The sequence below is a fragment of the Schistocerca americana genome, chromosome 5, assembly GCF_021461395.2.
Source record: "Schistocerca americana isolate TAMUIC-IGC-003095 chromosome 5, iqSchAmer2.1, whole genome shotgun sequence".
Lineage (NCBI taxonomy): Eukaryota > Metazoa > Arthropoda > Insecta > Orthoptera > Acrididae > Schistocerca > Schistocerca americana.
This window is the reverse complement of record NC_060123.1, coordinates 339,887,577-339,909,234: the sequence shown is the minus strand read 5'-3', so window position 1 is coordinate 339,909,234 and position 21,658 is coordinate 339,887,577. Positions and strand designations below refer to the sequence as shown.

Sequence of the window (21,658 nt, the reverse complement as noted above, 5' to 3'; positions counted from 1 at the left end):
CTGTGAGACGTAGCAAGTCGTTTCCGAGTGTGCAACAACCATAACGGACACCACGTCGTCCAGTGTGAGGATGGCTCCAGGCTTCGACGCCTACCTCAGGCTCTGACGCCTTCCCCGCCCTGCGCTGGAGCGTCCAGACGAAGCGCCGACCTGACCACCGACTCGCGGCGTGGCGTGGCGCTGCAGGCGCATGCGCAGGGCGTGTGTCCGCGCCGCCCCGGCCCGAAGGCCGGCATCAATTATGCAAAGGGCGGCGTCCAGTGCAGTCCCTAGTCCAGTTAGTGCGCTCCCTCGGCCAGGGCAGTCACTCAGCGGCCGGTATCAGCACTCAGTCTGCGCTACCAAGTCGCCTGCCGGCAAGTTCAGCATAGGTGCCGGGGGGAGGTGGAATGTCCGCTCGGCTCCTGCAGCAGGTGCTACGTCGGCAGCGAGCATGAAGACGCGTGCGCCCTGAAGGCTGGCGCCTTGGCACCGGCTCTTCTGCTGGAGGCGTGCATGGCGTCATGGGCATCTGCCTCGACACAGGTGAGCGTCTGCCTAATAGAGGCCAGTGGTCGTCACACTGCGGCCCGAATCATGTGTTCGGGAGGCCCACGGTTCTTTGCCGTATTTTATGATAATATTCATTCTAGCTAATGACAGCGAATCCAGGAAGTAACTTAATGTTAGGAGCTTCTTAAGAGTGTATTTGTTTTGGTCGCATGGGGACCGTACGAACTTCCCCTCGCCGATTTGATTCGTATTTTCAAGAAAAACGAGTTTGAACATTTTACCCGCACTAGTAATCAAGGACTCGGTAACCAAGAAAATAAGCGCTTAATTTCATAAGCGCGAGGTCTGTGGATCGAAACTCGCATTTGGTACTTCTCTTTTATTTCATTCCCAACTAATTCTAACAAGAGATATGCATGCTACGCCGGGAAATTGTGTAATGACCGAGCACCGATTACGAATGTAGCCCAAGTTTGTTTTACAACAGACAGATTGATAAAACCATTCACATGCAAAGATACGGCTCTCGTTACAAGTGCTGTATGATGCAGTAATTATTGTTCCCCTTGTTTCTGTAATGAGTGTCATCCTGATCCATCAACAAAATACGGTTCAAATGGCTCTGAGCACTATGGGACTTAACTTCTGAGGTCATCAGTCCCCTAGAACTTAGAACTACTTAAACATAACTTACCTAAGGACATCTCACACATCCATGCCCGAGGCAGGATTCGAACCTGCGACCGTAACGGTCGCGCGGTTCCAGACTGAAGCGCCTAGAACCGCTCGGCCACTACGGCCGGCTTTGCTCATGTGACAGTTCGTTAACTTGATGAGTAAAGTTTTAGAAATGAGATTCTATTTCGCACCTAGAACCGCTCGGCCACTCCGGCCGGCTCCATACAGCGCTCCGTAAATTACACATTATACTTGCCACACTTGTAGATAAAATACTATAAATAAAATGACTATACCGATTTTATTGAAAATTCTTGTGCATCTGTTTTTTTCCAATCTCATTATTGAAAGTTATCTTATTAATAATAATATGATTGTTGTTATTCATTAAAAGTTTTTGCTTGTGACAGTGTAAGCTATCTCTAACTCTACGCAAACTTTCAACGTAGAATTTCGTAAACTTTGAACATAAGAATTCGTCTGCGAGAATGTGTTGAAAAATTTGAGTGCGAGAAAGTAAATTGAAAGTGCCCATATGGTTTCCTTTCTGTTTAGACATTCGTAATGGACGAGTGGCAAGAATACTGTCTGAATTCAACACTATGAATTATTAAACTTTTAAATTGATAAACTGGCCCTGGAAAAACTCGTTGTTCCATATTTTTATTATTTAATTTTGGCTTACCTGTTCTCCAATGGAAACGCCGTGACACTGCTCATATTTGGCAGGGACTTTATTGCGACCATGACTTGGGATAAATCATAACATCAAACGTAATTAGTTTTTAGATTAGAAATACTGAAAAATTATCCTTTTCTTTGCTTCACAAACATTAATTCACAAAAAATTACAGTTCTTGAGTGGACAGACGTAAGTAGTGTTTAACATCAAACGAGACTTTTTCAAAACTGCAACTCGTTAACATGACATTAAATATTCAACACTTATTCCTACCCCCAAATTCAGATTTAAAATTATGCATGACTGTTTATCTGCAAGTCTCTGGATCTCTGAACGAAGAATGCGTAACGACAAGCTGCCAAAATAAAGTACAAGATCTTAAATCAATTACCTTAAATAAAATCTTCTTCTATTACTCATCAAAATAATCGTAATGAAATATTCGTCTCAAAATGCTTCAGTCTCTTTCCTCACCTCATATCATTAATTAGTAAAAAAAGTGGTTCGAATGGCTCTAAGCACTATGGAACTTAACATCTGAGGTCATCAGTCCCCTAGACTTAGAACTACTTAAATCTAACTAACCTAAAGACAACACACACGTCCATGCTCGAGGTGGGATTCGAACCTGCGACCATAGCAGCCGCGTGGTTCAGGACTGAAGCGCCTAGAACCGCACGGCCACAACGGCCTGCTTAATCAGTAAATCAGCACGTTCCACTTCCTGACAATATAACTGCAACCGTACCACTCTGCCTGTGTTGTACTGCTACTCATTACACACCACTGCCACTACTATCTCTCTTCATCTTACGATTAACAGTGCGCGTCATCTCCCGCGTATCTTGCTAAACAGAGATGGTCCGAGGAAGCCTCCAAGCGGCACAGCATCTCTGATGGCACTCCGCGCCTGTGATTTCAAATAGTACAAAAGCGTTACCGGTTCATGGCATCCAAATACTAGAGAAATGGCCAGAAACTATGTACAGCTCCCTATCAATACGAAAACTATTTTCTCCTTTTTCAGGGTAAAGATCATGAAAATAAAAAATGAATCGTTCAATAATGAGTTTACACAGTCATAATATCTACGTGAGAAGCAAAAACAAAAAAAAAGGGCTGGAAGGAATATTCGAGCCCAGGACTTCGCACTCCTGTGACTAACCACTTAACACGCTCGGCTGCGGACTCTTTGAGTACTAGCGACCATACAAAATAGATAACACGCGTAAAACTTTTAGCTCTGTTGTCCAGAAATCGGTTAAGAGTTGCGTCTTCCTGTTTATATTATGTTGAAGTGGTAGTCGTGCTCTACAAATCTTGTCAATTCGAATCAAATCGGTGGGGGAAAGTTCACGCGGTCCCCTTCTCAGTATAAAATATAAAAAGACTTACAGAGAGGGTAATATTTTAAGATGCGCTTAATTTTAACTGATGTTGGTGAATTCGGCCGTGAGCTGAGTAGTTTCGCGCTTATGTTAGGTGCAGAGTGGAATGTAGTGCGGCCACTACGGGGTTAATAGAAGTGAGAGGGGGAGTTTTCTGTTGCTTATCTTCCAATGATAAGCCACGAGCGTGCGCCACTAGCACCGATCAGCTGCTATGGTATAAATGTCAGCGGAAGTAATATGAATTCATGAGTGTGCATTATAGAGACGGTCGGCTTCAAATGTGGTACACGTTCGTAGCAAGTAATATGAAACCAAATTAAGGCTGTTGTAGTACAATGCAATGAGCAAGAGAAAAGTGACAAAACATTTGTCATCGTGTCTCCTTTTGCAATGATTTATTAATTAACACACTAATTTATGTATGTTACCAATTAATAGCAAGATTGGTAAGGGAAGGTGTGGTAAAGCGGTCAGGATGGGAAATTGAACGTTGTATATTTTTTGTCATGAACAGCGCTGCTGCCTGGCGAGAAGTGGTCAGACTAGTTCTTATACTACATCGCTATTGTTATTAGTGACGTTGACTGAGGAAGTTTTTTCCGTTTCATTTTCGTAAAAAAATTTTTTTGTTTTCATGTATCTAGTGTAAGATAAGTCATTTATGTTATTCTTGTTACCCCACTTGTACGAGAGTAATAATTTTTAGAGCCTCAATGTTCAAAAACGTCCTTTGGCTAACAAATGTGCCGGCCTGTGTGACCGTGCGGTTCTAGGCGCTTCAGTCTGGAACCGTGTGACCGCTACGGTCGCAGGTTCGAATCCTGCCTCGGGCATGGATGTGTGTGATGTCCTTAGGTTAGTTAGGTTTAAGTAGTTCTAAGTTCTAGGGGACTGATGACCACAGATGTTACGTCCCATAGTGTTCAGAGCCATTTGAACTATTTTTGAACCTACAAATGTAATTCATCGTTATGTGTTTCAGTCTGGTAGATTCTTCTGTGGATCACTAATGCCGACATGGCGTCCGATCGGGAAAAGTGGCTACACTACTCACCGAGAAAACTGACCAAGGTGTTCACCAAAAATATGAATTAGTTACTTCCAAAAAACACTCATAATACAACAGATAAACCTTACTTCTAAACCCTTTTATATACATAGCTATCATCTATGATTCTTTCCCTCTGTGACAATTTTGAATTAATGAAGTTATATTAGGTACAACCGTTCCCCGTCTGCTATATTTGGCCCAATAAAAAAGTCCTATTGAAAACCGTCTGCTCCAGGTGCTTGGCATTGTTTCAAATACTAGGGCATGAAGATGCCTGGAAAATGTGCCCAGAAAACAGAAAAAACGAGCATGAGATCTTGTTGCGATGGCACTAGCCACAGTACTCGCTTCGGTACGGAAAACTGGTCACTATGTAAGCCTTCATAAAAAATGCCTGTAGTTAGAATATATTCTTTTTCTTTTTGCTTTAAAATGTTGGCTGTGGTAGCTTACAATATGTAGATTCAAAATTTGTATGTGGTAAGCTTCTATCAGTAACAATGGTTTGGTGAAAACTGAATTTCTCTAGGGTTAGCCAACCTCCTCGCTTTCCGTTCTATGTGACCCGAGTTGTTGCCCTATGTTGCCAATATTAGCTCGTGAGGAACGACCACTGATCTAGACCTAAGGTTTGCAGGTGAAAAAATGTGACCAAATAGGTACGACGATACAGGCAAAAAGTGTGTCAATAACAAATTTTAAAATTATTATGAAATGCTTATATTAATCATCAAGTCACAAACAAATCACTGAACGTACAGCTCTAGTTCAGTCACTAATTCAGAAAACTGTTGAAACAGATAACATTCAACATTTCAGCGCCAACATTTTTATTTATTTTTTGGTGACACTATCACAGCAAATATAAATAGACAAAGGAATGAAATCTGCACCGACCACCCCTTCTTTTGCGTCTCCCCTGCACCTGGGAGATGGGCTCCACAGTAGCGACGTGGGACACTTTCCCGTAGCTCCATTTGCAGCTAAAGTCTAATAACTTAATAACTACTAAGCTGAAACATTATATTTTGCTACCAGCTACCAAGGGCGCCCATAGCTACTGGCAGGGGGGGGGGGGGAGACCGTGGCATTCTACTAGCTATCAAGGGAAGGAAAGAATTTAGTATATTCAGATTTTTCTCTCAAGAAACGACTTAAAAGTCAGTATGACACAGGTTTTTAACATGGTCGGTTTTGAAAAAATTTTAATGGCTGTTTGCATATCGCCATTCGTGTTCCAAAATACGTCCTACCCTCCAAATTATCATATGGGCTCCCTTGCCATTTACGATTACAAACGACCATCTCCAGGCACAGAATTCTTCACCTTAGCATCGAATGATGACGTTGGTTCAAATGGTTCAAATGGCTCTGAGCACTATGGGACTTAACTTCTGAGGTCATCAGTCCCCTAGAACTTAGAACTACTTAAACCTAACTAACCTAAGGACATCACACACATCCATGCCCGAGGCAGGATTCGAACCTGCGACCGTAGCGGTCGCGCGGTTCCAGACTGTAGCGCCTAGAACCGCTCGGCCACCCCGGACGGCGATGACGTTGGAAATGAAAGTTATGTAGCGAATCAGTTACTTTAAGGTCAAGTCTGATTGAAGAAATTTTATCCTCGAAAATAATATTTGTTGCAGTTAAGTCGTTACTGTGATTAATTTCTTCCTCATTACAAAAGACAATTCTCATACCAAATGTTCCTGTAATCGCTAATGAACAATTTTCATCAGAGAAAGAGGATGAAAATTTACACATCGAACGGATTCATAGCATTCAGTTCTTGTGAAGCACAACATGAAGTAATGATTGCTATCGACAGACGATCTCAAGATGGTTCCATATTTCTCGATTTCCAGAAGGCTTTTGACATCGGTCCTCACAAGTTACTTCTAATCAAATTGCCTGTGGAGTACCGTCTCTCTTGTGTGACTGAATTCGTGATTTCCTGTCAGAAGATCACAGTTCGCAGTAACTGACAAGAGGTCAGCGAGCGAAACAAAAATTATATCAGGAGTTCTCCAGGCAAATGTTACCGGCTCTCTGCTGTTTCTAATTAGAGTCCTGCATGACCGAGTACGCGAGCACGAAATACGAGATGGGGCGAGCACACCCTAACTGGATAGGCTGCCCGCACTAGTTCTAGTGACCGAACATTGAAGCCGTGACCGAATACGTAGCATGGAACTTCAAACACTTGTCATTATCCGTGTGAGACTGCAGCCAATACGGGCTTCTCATTTGTGGTGTGTCTCTCTCTGTAATCAAGCAGCGCGAGGAAGCCAGTGCAGTAAGACCTAAGATTGAAACCATTGTTTACACATTGAAGGAATGGGAAGGTCTAAAAAGCCAAGTGTGGAGTACATTTCTGTTGGTTGTAGACGGAAACAGTGCGACTACTGGGTTCGTATCGTGCATAAACGGCTCCACATTATTGTGTTTCCAGTCGAGAAACCCTCATTTAAAGGAACACAGTTGCAGGAAACCTCGGTCACAAAGATACAGCTCCCTCAGGAACACCAGCACTAATAAAAAATAGTATTACAGCAAAATGTGTTGCAATCTGAGCTAAAGATATGAGACCTTTTAATGCTGTTTCCGGTGAAGGTTTCAGAGAAGAAGTTAACGTGGCAGACATCATGCCACATCCCTCTACTATAAGCTGACATGTCAATGAAAAAGCTGATGCAATGCGAAGCAGCATAATGCCTTCTGTTATTGCGGAAGTTATTAATAAAACAAGTGCTGCGACAGTTGATATGTGGACTGATTCGCGTAATCAGGAGCAGTGTTTGACACTTACAACACATTACTTTAACACAGATTGGTCTCCTGTGAACAATGTTTTATTTACAACAAAATTCCCTGACTTTGAGAAGACGGGAGTAAATATTATGAAAGCAATTGAAGAGAGGATCGCTGATTGGGACATTTCGCCGCTCATGTTGCACAGTTTTGTTTTTGTCCCCGACCAGGTTGGTAATGTAATAAAGGCCTTGGAAAATCAAGAAAGGATTCCTTGTGCTGCTCATTGTATAAACACAGCACTTAGCCATACTTTCGATGAAGATAACTTCTTGTTAAATCATGCCCGAACATCGCATCAACAATATATACTGCAAAATGCATTGTAAGGTTCACTAAGAAAAATGGCCTCTGCTCGTCTTTGAAATAATCGTTGAAACAAAACGTCTGCACACGCTGGACCAGCTTGTACACTATGCTGGAATCCTTACACACTCAGTATAACGAAGTTGCTGCTTTGCTGACGGAAAAGCACTCCGCTTACAGATTGAAAGAATATGATAGTGAGCTTGGAGACCATTTAAAGAAGCCACAGATGAATTAGAAGGCGAAAATGAACCGACAACCCAGTTAGTTCTTCTTCGGTTTCACAAACTGCAACAAATTTGCAGTGTCAATGACACTGACTGTCAGGTGAGTAATTACTGCAGTTAAAAGTACTGTTTCATTATGACACGCGATAGATTTATAATTAACTAGCGTAATTGATGTGTAGTAACAGATATGTATTTTTTAAGAGGAGGCACAAAGGATTAAAAATCGACCCTTGACTTTCGTTTGTGAGAAGACTGTGATCACTTCCAGACATAAAATTGCTACATCTCCTATCCGCGATTGTGTTGAAATATCATATTACTTTACAAGTGCTTTAGGAATTTAGCGGTGTCACGTACTCCTTCTTGGAAACGTTACTTTTGTATTAAAAGAGAGAGAGACAGAGATAAATACAGTGTGTGTGTGTGTGTGTGTGTGTGTGTGTGTGTGTGTGTGTGTGAGAGAGTGACGGTGACCGGTCATGCTCGGTTATCCGCGTGTCCGGAATCCGGACAACAGACATGGGGCGAGTACGTGACCGAGCCGAGTCGTGTGGGGCCGGACACGAGCGGCTCGGTACCCCCGTCAACAGACGAGCCGTGACCGGTCAAACATTGAGCGTTGCAGCACTCTATTTCTAATGCATATACATGATTTTTGAGAAAATGTGAATAGTCCCCTTAGGTTGTTTGCAGATGATGCCGTCGTTTACCATATGATAAAGTCATCAGAAGCTCAATACGAAGTACAAAATCATTTAGATAAGATATCTTATAGAGTGAAAAGTGGTAACTGACCATGAACAATAAGCAGTGAGATATATTCCATAAGAGTACTAAAACAAATCCCAAATCCGTTAAATTTCGGTTATGCGAAAAATCACAGAAATTTAAAGGTTGCCGGTTCAATTAAATAGCTAGAGATTGCAATTATGAACAACTTGAATTGGAACCATCGTACAGAAAATGTTGTGGGGAAGGCGATACTAAAGGATTGTAATTGACTGTAACATTTGGGCTGCATTCAAAAAGTATGGACATTAATCAGTCAACCTGCGATCTTTTTGCCAGAACACATACAAGATGCAACAAATTTGCTAGAGGGATGCGCACTCTACTATTGCCCGTCCTCTGCTGGAGTATTGCTGCGCGGCATCGTATCCTCATCAGGTAGGGTTGATGGAGCACATCGCAAAAGTTTAAAGAAGGGTAGCTCGTTTTGTATTATCGGGAAATAGTGGATATATTACGATCTGAGGTAGCAATCGTTAGAACAAAGACGTTTTTCGTTGTGGGAAGATCTTTCTAGAAAATTTCAATCTACAGCTTTTTCCTACGAACGCGAAAATAGTACGTTGACACCCTGTAACATAGGGAGAAGTGATCATCGTAATAAAATAAGAGAAATCAGAGCTCGCACGGAAAGATTTAAGTGATCCTTTTTCCCCTGTACTATTCAAGAGTGGAACGGTCGGGAAATAGTTCTAGAAGTCGTTCTGTGAACCCCCTGCCAGGCACTAAGATGTGTATTGCAGAGCAGCGATGTAGATCTAGAGGAGGAGACAGTAGTATAAACTATTTTGTTCAAATCTATTCCAAAATGCTATCGGACAACGCACCTCAAGTTCTAAGAAATCTGACACAGTAGTCCTGGAGGGTACTCCTGGTGGAAAATTGGCTCTAATTTCTGCTGCATTACGAGGGAGTCGCAGGCGGCAGTGCGTCCTCGAATCGGCCTGTGACGTCCACGATCAGGAAGCACAGCCGGCGCTGTAAACACCTCTAAGTCGATATGGGTGCTGTTCCGTTTGAATATTCAGCCGTGTAGTCTGTACCCATTACGAATTGGAAGTTGTGTGGAGTGCTAATACGTTCGTTAATGTCTAGCCTTTCACAACACGAAGTTTATATCATCAATTAATCTAAGTATTCGATTGTGTGTATGTTGCAGTTACCACGCGCACCGCAACAGGTCATATCTGAAGCTGTGAACTACATAAGCAGAAGGGCGATTTTTCAGAAATAGTTCCACTTAATTTACATGCACAATCGAGTATGTAAAAATAATTACACATTATCAGCAGGAGAGCGAACTCTGAATCTGAATAATGTAGTTTTCTTTCTAGAGAAGTTTATTTCTCCAGATCTAAATATGGGTAAATAAACTTCTCTAGTGAGAAGATTACATTGTTCAGAAATGATTACAGTTACAGCAAACAGTCAATCACACCAACGAGACCACTATTGAATACGTAAATTCTGAATGTTTTTCGTCCTAGTCCGGAAATGCAGTTTAGGAATACTATAACGTTTTTGAAGAACGAACGTTTCCTTTATGAAAATCTGCATGGACTCCAAAGGCAAGAAATCCGAAATTCACCTCGATTTGTTTGTCTATGACATTCAGAGTATTCTCGAGTTGATGCCGTGTTCCTTGACTTTAGGAAGACTTTCGATATAATTCCAAACTTTTGTTTGGTGAACAGAATACGAACCTATCGAGTATCGGGCCAGATTTTTTTTTTTTTGATTCAGGGTTTCCCTGGAGGTAGAGCTCAACGTGTTGGTTTTAACTGGAAGAAATCTACAGACGTAAAGTTAATTTCGGAAATATCCCAAGAGAGTGTTACAGCGCCGTTGTTATCTATCAAGTTTGTGAAACATGCAGTGGACGATATGAAAAGCGCCATGAAGGTTTTTACGGACGATGCTGTTGTCTGAAGGAGGATTGCAACGGCAGAAGGCTGTAGCAGAATAGCAGGAAATCCTAGAGGAGGGTAGACGATTCGTGTAGCGACTGATGGTTGGACCTAAACATAAATAAATGTAGCATATTGCGGATAAATAAACTAAGAAAATAATATTTGTAACCGAACCACAAGGCCTTTCTACCATTACATCACTTCTGTCATTATTTCTGTCTCATAAAAGACATTTCCCAACCCAAATGTTTCTGTATTTGATAATGTACAGTTCTTGTCGGAAAAAGATGAAATTCTATCAAGGAATTATTACCATAAAGTATTTTTTCAATCTATTGCAGAACGCTAACGAACAAGTCATATTACATTCTAAGAAATCTGTTGGCTAGAGATCACTGTATCCAGTAACCACGGTAAAATACCTAGGAGTAACCATCTGGCTCGAGCTGAAGTGGAGTGACCAAGTAAAGTAAACTGCAGGAAAAGTAATGACGGGCTGCGATCCATTGGAAGGATCTTAAGGAAATGTAATTCATCCACAAAAGTCATGGCTTACAAAGCATTTGTAATACCGATACTTGCTGATCAGTTTGGGTGCCTTACTAAGTAGGTTCAAATGGCTCTGAGCACTATGGGACTTAGCTTCTAAGGTCATCAGTCCCCTAGAAATTAGAACTACTTAAACCTAACTAACCTAAGGACATCACACACATCCATGCCCAAGGCAGGATTCGAACCTGCGACCGTAGCGGTCGCTTGGTTCCAGACTGTAGCGCCTAGAACCGCTCGGCCACCCAGGCCGGCCTCACTAAGTAGGATTACTAGAAGGGACAGAGAAGATGCAGCGAAGAACAGTAATTTTCGTCCAGGCGTTCGGTTAGTACGCGCAAGAGCGATTCGGGGAAGCTCAACAAATTTGCTGACTTCCAATAGAAAAAGATAAAATGTTTCAAAAAAAATTAGCGATGTTTGAAGTGTTTACTGGTGGTATTAGGACGTCAAGTGTGTAGTGACGTGTGCTTTGATGACTAAAGTGTTATTGTCGGCTGCTTGTATTAAATATATGCATTACATTAAAAAAATGTTTTACTTTGTTTCTACACCCCCATCTCAGAGTGTCCCACCGGGGTCCCAGCTAGATATATCAGGCCTAAATTTCCTACACATTCATAGCACACCACAGAGGCAAAGAACAAACGCACGTTTGTCGACTGTGCACTGAACGACTGTCCACTAGAGGACTGAAGAATGGTACATCGCATATGTTGTCTGAAGTTGCCAAAAGCTGAAACATTCCGAATTACGCTAGGAAGTACCGAGCAAAACTATGGATTTCGGAGAACAAGAAACAGAAGCAGTACGTTTACACAGGCGGGTGACGATTGACAATGTATTTCACTGTTAGATAAAACAGATGTACGTCTAATCTACAACAATATTTTATTAAGCAAATGAAATAAAAATGACGTAGATAAATAACTCAAAACTAAAATTAATGACGCCTGCTCGACCATTTCTTCCACGGCCAGATGAACACTGAAAAATGCGTAGGTCTAATGCAGGTGTAGGAGTGAATAGAAGTGCTGTGAAGCCCAAAAGAAGTTCAGTATCACAATAAAAGTATGCGCGAGGATGCATGGAAAATTATTAGTAAAGAAATGCAGATGCCAAAAGAAACTGGTTATCCTTTGTCTTTAAGACTGATTCGATTATTCGGTTCGAAATCACGTAATGACATTCGTGTAGAGTTATGACTGAATCTTGCACTGTCTCTATTAGCGTATCACGCATTAATTTGTTTCCACTTTGCAACACGTAAACGGAAACGGCTGTGGTCGGCTATCGAGAAGGCGTGCTTTCCAAATAGCTGCGACTACGATTTATGGCTGAATAAAGCAGTTTTGAAACCACAGTAATTTCCTGTAGCAAAAATTAACACGTAAATCATAAATAAAGCTGTTGAAACGCAAATAATGTGACAAACAACGAAACTGGACAACATTACGTGCAGTACAGTATAGTTGCTTCGGCCCCAGTATAAAATTTGAGGTTTCTGTTTCGTATGATCTTATTTTTAATATATATTGACCATGGCTTCAACATCGAGAAAGAAAAGGTATTGAGAGAAAACCTAAAATAAGTTACAGACAAGGCAGAAAAAAATTAATTTTGAGAAGCGCGGCAAGAAGAGGAGCAATGAAAATGGCATTAATGACAGACCCAGAGAAAAAAAGTCAGTTGGCAGTTGATGGTTGGGAGCTGAAACCAAAGTTTTCAGGTATTCTGCGTATCCAGTTATGCTGGCCACTGATGCGATATACATAGGGATCGTGTCAACCTCTTCAGCATCAACTACAGGCTGAAGATCGCGCATTGAAGCACCGAAACTGGTTGCATCAAAAATAAAGTCATAAGGACGGCTGTAGGCGCTGCATTTTCTCACAAAAAAAGGGGCTGGTGGGGGAAGGGCGCGACGTATCTTCCCACGTGTAAACGGCGCGTAATCACAATCATTCAAGCGACCATGGCACGTGACGGGCAACGCATGTTTTGTTTGATCTGTATTTATTTATTATAGTGTGTTTTTCTCAGCTATACTGTTATCAGGTGTTAAGGTTGCTGTGTAGCAACTGTTAGGCCCTCATAATGCTGACATTTTTCTTTGTTTCTTTCTCATATATTTTTACGCCTCTGTAGGGGCTTAGCAATTTGGTGACCAATTCCAGCACTGCGTTTGCCGTCTGCTTCTCGATTCCGTAGATAATTGGCAGTAAGACACCAGTTTTTGTGAATGATTTCTATTCCCAACTTTTGGAACTATATTGAAATTTATTATGTTTGACGCCACAGAAACCTGCCGCCCTCGGTGGTGGTGTAGTTAACTCTCCACCCCCATCCTCCTCTAGAGCCGGCTCTGAAAAGCAATTAACTAAGCAATAAAGTGTATATAATTGAAAATGTACTTATCTTTTGTAGTCATTCAGCACGATTCCGGTGGTGAAATTCCAATATACACTGAAGCGCCAAAGAAAGTGGTTTAGGCATGCGTATTCAAATACAGAAATACGTAAACAGGCAGAATACGGTGCTGCGATCGGCAACGTCTGTTAAAGACAACAAGTGTCTGGCGTAGTTATTAGATCGGTTAGTGCTGTTACAATGGCCGGTTATCAAGATTTCAGTGGTGTTATAGTCGGCGCACGGGCGATGGGACACAGCATCTCAGAGGTAGTGATGAAGTGGGAATTTTCCCGTACGACCATTTGACGATTGTAGAGTGAATATTAGGAATCCGAAAAAACATCGAATCTTCGACATCGCTGCGGCCCGTATCAGATCCAGCCAGAACGGGATCAACGACGACTGAAGAGAATCGTTCAATGTGACTGAAGTGCAACCCTTTCGCAAATTGCTGCAGATTTCAATGCTGGGCCATAAACAAGAGTCAGCGTGCGAACCATTCGAGTAAACATCATAGATATGGACTTTTGGAGCTGAAGGACCACTCGTGTACCCTTGATAACTGCGCGACACAAAGCTTTACGCCTCGCCTGGGCCCGTCAACGCATGCATTTGACTGTTGATGACTGGAAACATGATGCTTCGTCGGACGAGTCTCGTTTCAAATTGTATCGAGGAGGTGAACGTGTACGGCTATGGAGACAACTTCATAAATCATGGACACTGCATGTCAGTAGGGGACTGTTGAAAGCGGTGGACGTTCTCTAATGGTGTGGGGCGCGCGCAGTTGGAGTTATATGGGACCCCTGATACGTCTAGATACGACTCTGACAGACGATGCGTACGTAAGCATCCTGTCTGATCACCTGTATCCATTGTCCGCGGCTCGTGGTCTTGCTTCTCGCGCACAGGGTCCCGGGTTCGATTCCCGGCGGGGTCAGGGATTTTCTCTGCCTCGAGATGATTAGGTGTTGTGTGTCTTTCATCATTATTTCATCGTCATTCACTCGCAAGTCGCCGTAGTGGCGTTAAAGAACTTGTGGAGCGGCGGCCGAACCGCCCCGGGGTCTCCCGGCCACCAATGCCATACGCTCATTATTACCGGCATCCATTCATGACCATTGTGCATTCCGACGGACTCGGGCAATTCCAACAGGACAGAATTGCTACAGAGCGGCTCCAGGAACACTCTTCTGATTTTAAAAGCTTCCCTGGCCGGTAGACTCGCCAGATATGAACGTTATTGAGCATAGGTGGAAGGCCTTGCAAGTGCTCTTCAGAAGAGATCCCTACACCCTCGTACTCTTACGGATTTATGGACAGTCCTGCAGGATTTATGGTGTCAATTCGCTGGGGCACTAACTTCACACAGTAGTCGAGTCCATGCCACGTCGTGTTGCGGCACTTCTGCGTTCTCGCGGGGGCCCACTCGATATTAGGCAGTATCAGTTTCTTTGGCTCTTCGTTGTAATTCGTTCCCAGATTCTTGACATGCAATTTCGAGTTTGATTTCTGATCACTGATGTTGCAAAAATAATTTTGATCCAATATATTTCTGTCGAAAAGAGTCCTTCTGCTCATGGAAATCAAACATCTTATTTGTTATACAAGAATCAGTCTGTTTTCCAGACTACATCCTCACGCCACGATTTCTAACTCACAACTGACGTAACAAAACTTGCGTCTGCCAAAGGCAGCAAGAAAGTAAAACATAACGAAAAGTAATAGATGCAGCTCAACATAATAACTCAACATAATAACTGGTAATACTCAAATTAAATATTTAATTTTGTAAAACGAATTAGTTAATTCATGTTACGATTTTTTTAATGAAAAATAGAACAATTACGATTCGATTGGAATTTATGATATTACCAAACTTACTTGAATTGACAGAACGACACCCAACACGAGGTACGCAATAGCTCGTCTCTACAAAATATAATGAACTAACGGATACGGCCTCGAAACCTTCTCAAAAATAATAATTGAATAGATTTCAGATTGTTGTCCACGTTTACGACTGCACTGCCCTGACAGGCATCCCTGATAACTTTATAAGACTCTGCGTATGACCTCTCTGTAATTCAGCTGAGTGTATAAAATTCGCACGTAGACGCTGTCCTGGGTGTATCCCATTCACAATCGCCGAGACGCTCCTACAACAGACCAGTATTTCAGTAAGTCGACTACAGTTGCTGCTGGTTCAGCAGTTTCATGCGCCATATGCGATCCCACTCCATCCACTAGAGGATATTGATCCCGTAGGGGAGTTGCAGCAACCTAAAAAATAATTACGTCACTTGTGTCAGTCCTTACCTGTATTTCAGTATTAAGACCGAAAACTAAAAATACGGAACTTTTTTTTTATTAGAATCTTTGACGATTTAAGAATGAAACTGAATTTTAAGAGAGTCTTCAGCACGAAGGATATATTTATTGAGGTGACAGAAGTCATGGGAGACCTCCTAATATCCTGTGTTTCAGTGTCGTATTCCCCTGTATACACACCACACGAAGGCGCGAAAAAGAAGGGATGAAAAAGCATAATTACGCTTTTTTGTTTTGGATCACTTTAAAATTTCGTCGAATTATTTTGAATGGTTCCTAATGGTTCCACCCTGTACACAAAACTAAAACTTGCGGTCACGCTGCACTCCAAAGGGGTGAGTTCATGTTCAGTGATTTTGCAGCCCCATGGATTTCTTAGAAAAACATTGAATCGTCCGGGGTTATCAGCAGTCGCAAAATTTGTGAACAACACCGTCCTACTGTACATTGCACTGCAAACAGTCATTTTCGAGCTCGAAATGTGTGTAAACGAACAGCCCTAGGAAAGAGGTGGTTCCATTTACACCTTTCATGCCACCCCGTGAGGCCTTTCTAGTCCATTCTAAGCGGTGGTGTGTCTGAAAAGTTTTTTCCGGCCATCTGCAAGAAACCGCGTGATTTCAGCGCTAGGCGTCTCTGTTCTGACCTCCATCGCAGAGGCGTCAAAAGAAGAGGTGAAATGTGGGTGAGAGGGGTTATCGTGAGACGAACGAGGGGGCGTAGGCCGGAATAGTGGTGAAATTTGGTGCCAATGTGGCGCCATGAACCCACCTTACAGCTAACTGAACATTTGAGCTCTGGCCTTTTTTCTGCATGTTTCAGCACCTTGCTGTTTGGAATGTAGTCGAGCCAGAGGGTGACGTCGAAGGGTGCTACGCTTTTGCACCGTTACAAGGCTGAGGCGACCTTTAAGCCACATTTAAAACTTTTGCATCGCTATGGGAGGCAATTAAGGGGTTTAAAAAAAGTGACGCTTCAATTACGTTGCACAGTGTACATCTTATTGTTGGTAGAATCATCTTACATGAAATGCGTAGGAAAGGAACTTTCTAAAATGTGTTTTCCATTTAAAATTCATCATTCGCGTGTTAACTGCGTTGTATCGTGTGTAAGTAGGCTGTTTAGGTTTTTTTATTGGTAACGCCACCTCTGTATGAAAATCACTGGCTGTGCTGTGTGCAGTCTGTGGCTGCTTTGCATTGTTGTAATACTCGCCATTGTAGTGTTAGGCAGCTGGCTGTGAACAGCGCGTAGCGTTGCGCAGTTGGAGGTGAGCCGCCAGCAGTGGTGGATGTGGGGAGAGAGATGGCGGAGTTTTGTAATTTGTCATGAACTGCTACATATATTATGACTATTAAGGTAAATACATTGTTTGTTCTCTATTAATATCTTTCATTTGCTAACTATCCCTATCAGTAGTTAGTGCCTTCCGTAGTTTGAATCTTTTATTTAGCTGGCAGTAGTGGCGCTCGCTGTATTGCAGTAGTTCGAGTAATGAAGATTTTTGTGAGGTAAGTGATTTCTGGAAGGGATAGTTTAATGTTAGTCAGGGCCATTCTTTTGTAGGGAATTTTGAATGTCAGATTGCGTTGCGCTAAAAATATTGTATGTCAGTTTAAGCACAGTCCTGTACAAATTGTTCAAAGGGGACGTTTCACGTGACCTGAGGTAGTTTCAGGTTAAGATAAAGAGTAAATATTTAAGATACTCGTGTGCATATATTTCATTGCTCCATAGTCTTTTTATCAGACTTTACAGAACTTTTTGTTCTACATCTTCAACTATACTCTGCAAACCACTGTGAATTGCACGGCAGAAAGTAATTCTCATTAGAACAAGACAAGGGAGATGTGACCAATTCTTGAAGAAGTAGGGCTATCGTAAAAGTGCTCCAAGTGGTTGTTAAGGGGGGGAGCAGACAGTAAAATGTCTTGTAGAGACTAACCACTCCATGTTTTTAAATGTGGGCTGAAAGACTTGCACGAATTGTCAATAAGTATTGCGATCTGGTTGTCAAATTTGAGCACAGACCTGTAAATACATTGTATATATTTAGCAGGGTGTTTCAGAATGACACCGACGTACTTCGGGCGGCTGTAAAAGATATTTTGTGGAATAAAACGAAGATAGAAACCTATGTCCAGAAACGTCATCCAACGGCGCTACAGAGCATCGAAGTTATAGGCGCCGGCGCCAGTATATGTATGTATTATACAGGATGATCACGTGATAATGCTACAAACTTTCAGGGATGATGGAGAAGGACAAATGTATTAATTTGAGGTAAGTGACCCTGATCAGGAAATGAACGAGTAGAAAGTTATAAGCGAAAATGGTTCTGATACCTATGACAGCGGAAGACATGTACCGGTACTATTGTTGCCAAGATTGTGGGAAATTAACTTTCAGAGGTGGTAGTATGGGCCAAAAAAAAGTCTAATAAGCATGGGCTCTAAAATAGTTATTTTACGAGCTATGAGCACTTGCTCGATAGAGGAGACGGGTTTCACAGTAGAGAAGATGAACAAGTGGTCAGAGCTCCTCAGGTAGGGATTTTAGAGCGCTTGTTACTGGACTTTTTTGTTTGTTTTGGACCGTACTTCCACCTCTAAAGTTGCCTACCCTACAATCTTTGCAACAGCAGTGACGGTAAATGTACTCATATTCCACTGTCAGAGGTATCAGAATTATTGTCGCTTATAACTTGCAACTAGTTCATTTCTGGACCAGGGAAGATAACCTCAAATTGATTCATTTATCCTTCTTCACCATCCCTGAAAGTTTGTAACATCATCACAGTATCATCCTGTATATGCATACACTGAAGAGCCAAATAAACTAAGACACCTTCCTAATATCGTATAGCGCCCCCGTGAACATCCAGAACTGCCGCAGCACGGTGTGTCATGGCCTCGACTAATATCTGAAGTAGTGCCGGAGGAAACTAACACCATGAATCCTGCAGGGCTGTCCATAAATCTGTAACAGCACGAGGAGGTGGAGATCTCTTCTGAACAGCACGTTGCAAGGCATCCCAGATATGCTCAATAATGTTCATATCTAGGGAGTTTGGTAGCCAGCGGAAGTGTTTAAACTCAGAAGAGTGTTCCTGGAGCAACTCTGTAGTAATTCTGGACGTGTGGAGTGTCGCATTGTCCTGCTGGAATTGTTCACTCCGTCGGAATGCACAGTGGACATCAGACAGGATGCTTACGTACGTGTCATCTGTCAGAGTAGTATCTAGACTTATCAGGGGTCCCACATCACTCCAACTGCACACGCCCCACACCATTACAGAGCCTCTACCAGCTTCAACAGTGCGTTGCTCACATGCAGCGTCCATGGATTCATGAGGTTGTCTCCACACCCGTACACGTCCACCCGCTCGATACAATTTGAAGCAAAACTCGTCCGACCTAACAACTTGTTTCCAGTCATCAACAGTCCAATGTCGGTGTTGAAGAGCCCTGGTGAGGCGTAAAGCTTTGTGTTGTGCAGTCGTCAAGGGTACAAGAGCACGCCTTTAGCACCGAAAGCCCATGTTTCATTGAATGGTTCGCACGCTGACACTTGTTGATCGGCCCAGCATTGGAATCTAATGCAGTTTGCGGAAGGATTGCACTTCTATGACGTTGGACGACTCTCTCAGTCGTCGTTGGTCCCGTTCTTGCAGGATCTTTTTCCGGCCACAGCAGTGTCGGTCATTTCATGTTTTACTGGATTCCTGATATTCTCTCTACACCCGTGAAAAGGTTGTACGGGAAAAACCCTACTTCATCGCTACCTTGGTGATGTTGTGTCCCATCAGTCGTGCGCCGACTATAACACCACGTTCAAACTTACTTAAATCTGGATGATCTGCCATCGTAGGAGCAGTAACCGACCTAACAATTGCGCCTGACATTTGTTGTCCTATATAGGCGCTGCCGACCGCAGTGCCGTATTCTGTCTGTCAGCATATTTCTGTATCTGAATACGCATGCCTATACCAGTTTCTTTGGCGCTTCAGAGTATATATAAATATAAAGGCGTCGGCACCTATAATTGTTACGGTCTATAGCGTTGCTGGGTAGCGTTTCTGGACACAGATTCCTGTCCTCATTTTGTTCCTGAAGACACTTTCTGCGTCAAATGGTTCAAATGGCTCTGAGCACTATGGGACTTAACATCTGAGGTCATCAGTCCCCTAAAACTTAGAACTAATTAAACCTAACTAACCTAAGGACATCACACACATCCATCGCCGAGGCAGGATTCGAACCTGCGACCGTAGCGGTCACGCAGTTCCAGACTGAAGTGCCTAGAACTGTTCGGCCACTGCGGCCGGCACTTTCTACGTCCCCTCGATCTTTGTCGGTGTAATTTTGAAGCATCCTGTATATAAATTGAACAATGGTATGTGGTAATGATCAAATGAGTTATAACAATCATAATTTCGGTTAAAATTTGGGTGAAGGTTCGGTGTCAAAAGAATGTAGCACCAGACAGCCATGTGCTACGACATCCGCATACACTGTATTTGCTTTTATAGAGTTGTAATAATAGTTGTATTATTTTATTAAAAGTAGCAAAAAAAATACTGAAATTCTTACAGCGGCGTGTTTGCAGTAAATGAGTTTTATGAAAATTTAATGAATTTTTTATGACAGATAACTTTAATTTGCAGTAAACAAACGAACTCAGAGACTGTATGCTTAACTTTGATTTGATTAACTTGTAATTTATTAAAACAGTAACATGTAGACACTGTAGAGTCTTGTACTGTAAGCAAGCAAGGGAGAGGGTGTTGTTGTGGGCGGCCAGTATCCTCTTTCTACCACACAAATGCACACATGGAGTAATGCAGTTCTTTATTTGCATGATCTGGATACTTAACTCTAATAGAGTCCTCTTTTTTGCCACAAGCTCTTCAGTAATAGACAATATCGGTAATCTTGCTATTACAAACTTTAGTCTCGCTGCTAGTCCCGATGTGGTAGCTATGTACTGTCGTAGCCTGTGATGTGATCTGAGCCCACACTGCAACAACTGACAAGTGCCAAACTGGAGTGTGAATGAGTGAGTCAGTGCGGCCCTCCGGTCAGCGGCGACGGTCTAAATACTTGCTACCAAGAGGGCGTTGGTGGCGTGTTGCTTTTCGCTGTGTCTCTGGCCTCTCCCGTGATAGGTGCGCTTGATCCCCCCTCCCCCCCCCCCCCTTTCGCCCCTGAAATGCCGCACCGTTGTTGTGCAGGGAAGTTGCGAACGACAACGAGGAGGGAGGCACGACGCTGGATGTAGAGACGAGCCAGGTGTCGTAATTGTGGAGGATGGCATACTCCTGACCATCCCCGCCATTTGGCTTATGAGGCGACTGGAACATCCTCCGGAAAACTGCTGCCAGGGCACACGTTAAGGCCTGAGGGCGTGTCTTGGGGCGATGATGGGTCCAGATCCACCGTGTCGGAGAGCGGAGACATTGGGGGCGAGGGCGCATTGTCCATCGGCTCCTCCTGGGGTGCCTTGGTGGCACCAGTGGGCGGCTGCGAAGGCCGCACAGTCCCATGAGATCGCGAATCTGGGGGAAGAAAAGCAGCAGAATCACGGGAATGACATGCACGAATTTGCTTCTGGTGGTGGCGCTGCAAACCATCGGAACTTGCAATCAAGTTCCTGGATCACGCCTCTTTCCCAGCGCCCACGGTTGCCATAAACTCTGAAAAGAAAAAGATCACGCGGCGCAAAGCGGTTCTTGTGGACGATTGGTGGCGTCAGAAGCTGTGGTGGGTGTAGGAAGTGGAGCAGCGTCCGATGGCGGTGGCCATCCAGAAGTTCCGCCGGTGATGGTCTGTGTCGTGGGTGGGAGCGATAGGAGGCGAGAAAGAGTTGCAGCGCCTGTTCCCGTGTGTGGGTGTTGCGAAGCTTGGCCATCTGTTGTTTGGAAGTGCGCATGAAGTGTTCTGCTTCTCCTTTGAACTGAGAGTGAAACGGAGCACTTGTTAGATGGCGAATGCCATTTCGTTCACAAAACTATTCAAAATCAT

General features: G+C 43.1%; 1 protein-coding gene across 1 annotated transcript in view; it reads left to right on the top strand.

Annotated features, from left to right (window-relative positions):
• The first annotated feature begins 328 nt into the window (after positions 1-328).
• The window catches only part of LOC124616363 (adenylate kinase isoenzyme 5), a 459,756-nt gene continuing 438,426 nt past the window's right edge, over positions 329-21,658 (top strand). The window contains exon 1 of the mRNA XM_047144672.1: positions 329-525. Coding sequence (XP_047000628.1) covers positions 504-525 — 22 coding nt within the window. The 5' untranslated portion in view covers positions 329-503. The remainder of the gene's footprint in view (positions 526-21,658) is intronic.